The 2,049-nt window shown below is 41.4% G+C and overlaps 1 protein-coding gene across 1 annotated transcript; it reads left to right on the forward strand.

The window, feature by feature from the left end:
• Positions 1 to 557: 557 nt before the first annotated feature.
• LOC122242512 (cuticle protein 7-like) lies at positions 558 to 1,759 on the forward strand. The gene is made up of 2 exons (XM_086537162.1): positions 558 to 677; positions 1,109 to 1,759. Exons 1-2 carry the CDS (start codon positions 666 to 668, stop codon positions 1,454 to 1,456), a joined length of 360 nt encoding a protein of 119 aa, XP_086393288.1. The 5' UTR covers positions 558 to 665; the 3' UTR covers positions 1,457 to 1,759.
• Positions 1,760 to 2,049: the final 290 nt, after the last annotated feature.

Here is a 2,049-nt window from a genome sequence, read left to right on the forward strand (position 1 = left end):
ATTTATGTATGTATATGTATGTATATACACGCACATATGTATGTATATATATATATATATATATATATATATATATATATATATGTATATATGTATGTATGTATATGTATGTATATATGAACATATATATGCACACACATATAAATATATATATATATATATATATATATATATATATATATATATATATGTATATATGTATGTATGTATATGTATGTATATATGAACATATATATGCACACACATATAAATATATATATATATATATATATATATATATATATATATATATACATATATATAGTGAGAGAGAGATTTTGAGAATTTAGAGCACAGTGAAATCAATGTTGACAGACATAAGAATGGCAAGTATATTAATAAGTAAGTGTGTTTTTGCTCAAGTTTAAGCTGTCATTTGGAGAAGCCGTCATGTAGTTTAAAGTTTCTTAACATGTTTCCTTTTGCATTTTCACAAGATTCATTTAATCAGTGATCTAATTAATCAAGCGTAATTATCATTGCATTTCCAGTAATAATACCATCACTATTACCCAGATGATTGTTTCACCTTCGGCGAAGGATGACGAAATGGCCGGAGTCGAGGCGTATATAAGGCGCGGTTCCCTGACCACGACAGCACTCTTCGACGCTCTCTCCCATACAACATGTCTGCCAAGGTAAGCTGGCTCCCTTCATGACTGAGAAGTAATTCTGTTGTATATAGACCTAAAGCTCAAGTCTAAAGTCCGAGTTGATTTTTCATCTGAACGATAAGCCAAACACGAAGATATTAACACGTCGTAACAATGGCGACGGCTGGAATCATTAATTCGTAATAATGGCATCTCGACCAGGAGTGATACATTAGCTATCAAAGAATGTAATATCCATAAGAAAATAGTCAGTTTATCAATGTTTAGTGAATGAAAAGTGTTATCATTCCATGTTTTTATATGTCTTCACCCCTACCCTACTATTTCACTTCCACCCCTCTTCTCTCGTTCTCTCTTACTCTCTCTCTCTCTATATATATATACATATATATATATATCCATAAGGAAAATGCAGCATCCCTCCCCTGTGTTCATTAGCAATCCCACTCTTCCAGCTCTTCGTCCTGTTCGCCCTCGTGGCTGTGGCCTGCGCCGCCCCCCGCCCCGATTCCCCTCCTTCCTACGGCCCCCCCGCCTATAAGGAGCCTGGCATGCCCTTCGACTTCGCCTACGCCGTCAAGGACGACTACACCGGCAACGACTTCGCCCACGACGAGACCAGCGACGGCAAAGTCACCTCGGGATCCTACCGCGTCCTCCTCCCCGACGGTCGCACCCAGATCGTCACCTTCACCGCCGACCACCACGCCGGATACGTCGCTAACGTCGCCTACGAGGGCGAGGCCTCCTACCCTGCAGCCAAGCCCGCCGCCTACGCCCCTCCTCCTCCCGCCTACGCCTAAACAGAAGGCCCTCTTACTTCGCCTGTGATATAATGCTATGCGTTTCACACCTGCCATCCACCTTCCGTTTTCCCAGCCCATCCAGCTCACTCCAAGCCCCTTGACTCCTTCGCCGTCACTTCCAGCGTTCTCAGGACCTGCTCCTTGCCGCAGGCTCATTCCCGCTCCATATGCAGACGCTTGAGCGGCTCTTCCACGGTCTCGCTCGAGCGCTTCCCCTCCTTTCCCATACCTAATAGACGCTTGTATTTATTGTAAATTATGTTTTTTTTTTCCATTTTGTGAAATAAATACCGACATGTGTAATACCATCGTTTCTTTACTAGTTATGTTCTTATATAGAATGAACTGAAATATAATTCCTCTTTGTTTTTTCATTCCAAAAATCAAATATCGGAGGAAGAAACGAATGCAGTGTTAAGGAGAAACTAAACAGAAAATACAGGCAAAAGGGTTTGTGTGACTGCGTGTGTGTATGTAAAGAGAGGAAGGCGGACGGATAGGGTGAAAGAGAATGTGTGGGGCACTATAAAGACAGACAGATTGGTCGACAGCAAGAGGGTGAGGGTAATAAGAGAGGGATACAGAGCTAG

The sequence above is a fragment of the Penaeus japonicus genome, unplaced genomic scaffold (assembly GCF_977035675.1).
Source record: "Penaeus japonicus unplaced genomic scaffold, GWHDUDI00000001_assembly GWHDUDI00000005, whole genome shotgun sequence".
Lineage (NCBI taxonomy): Eukaryota > Metazoa > Arthropoda > Malacostraca > Decapoda > Penaeidae > Penaeus > Penaeus japonicus.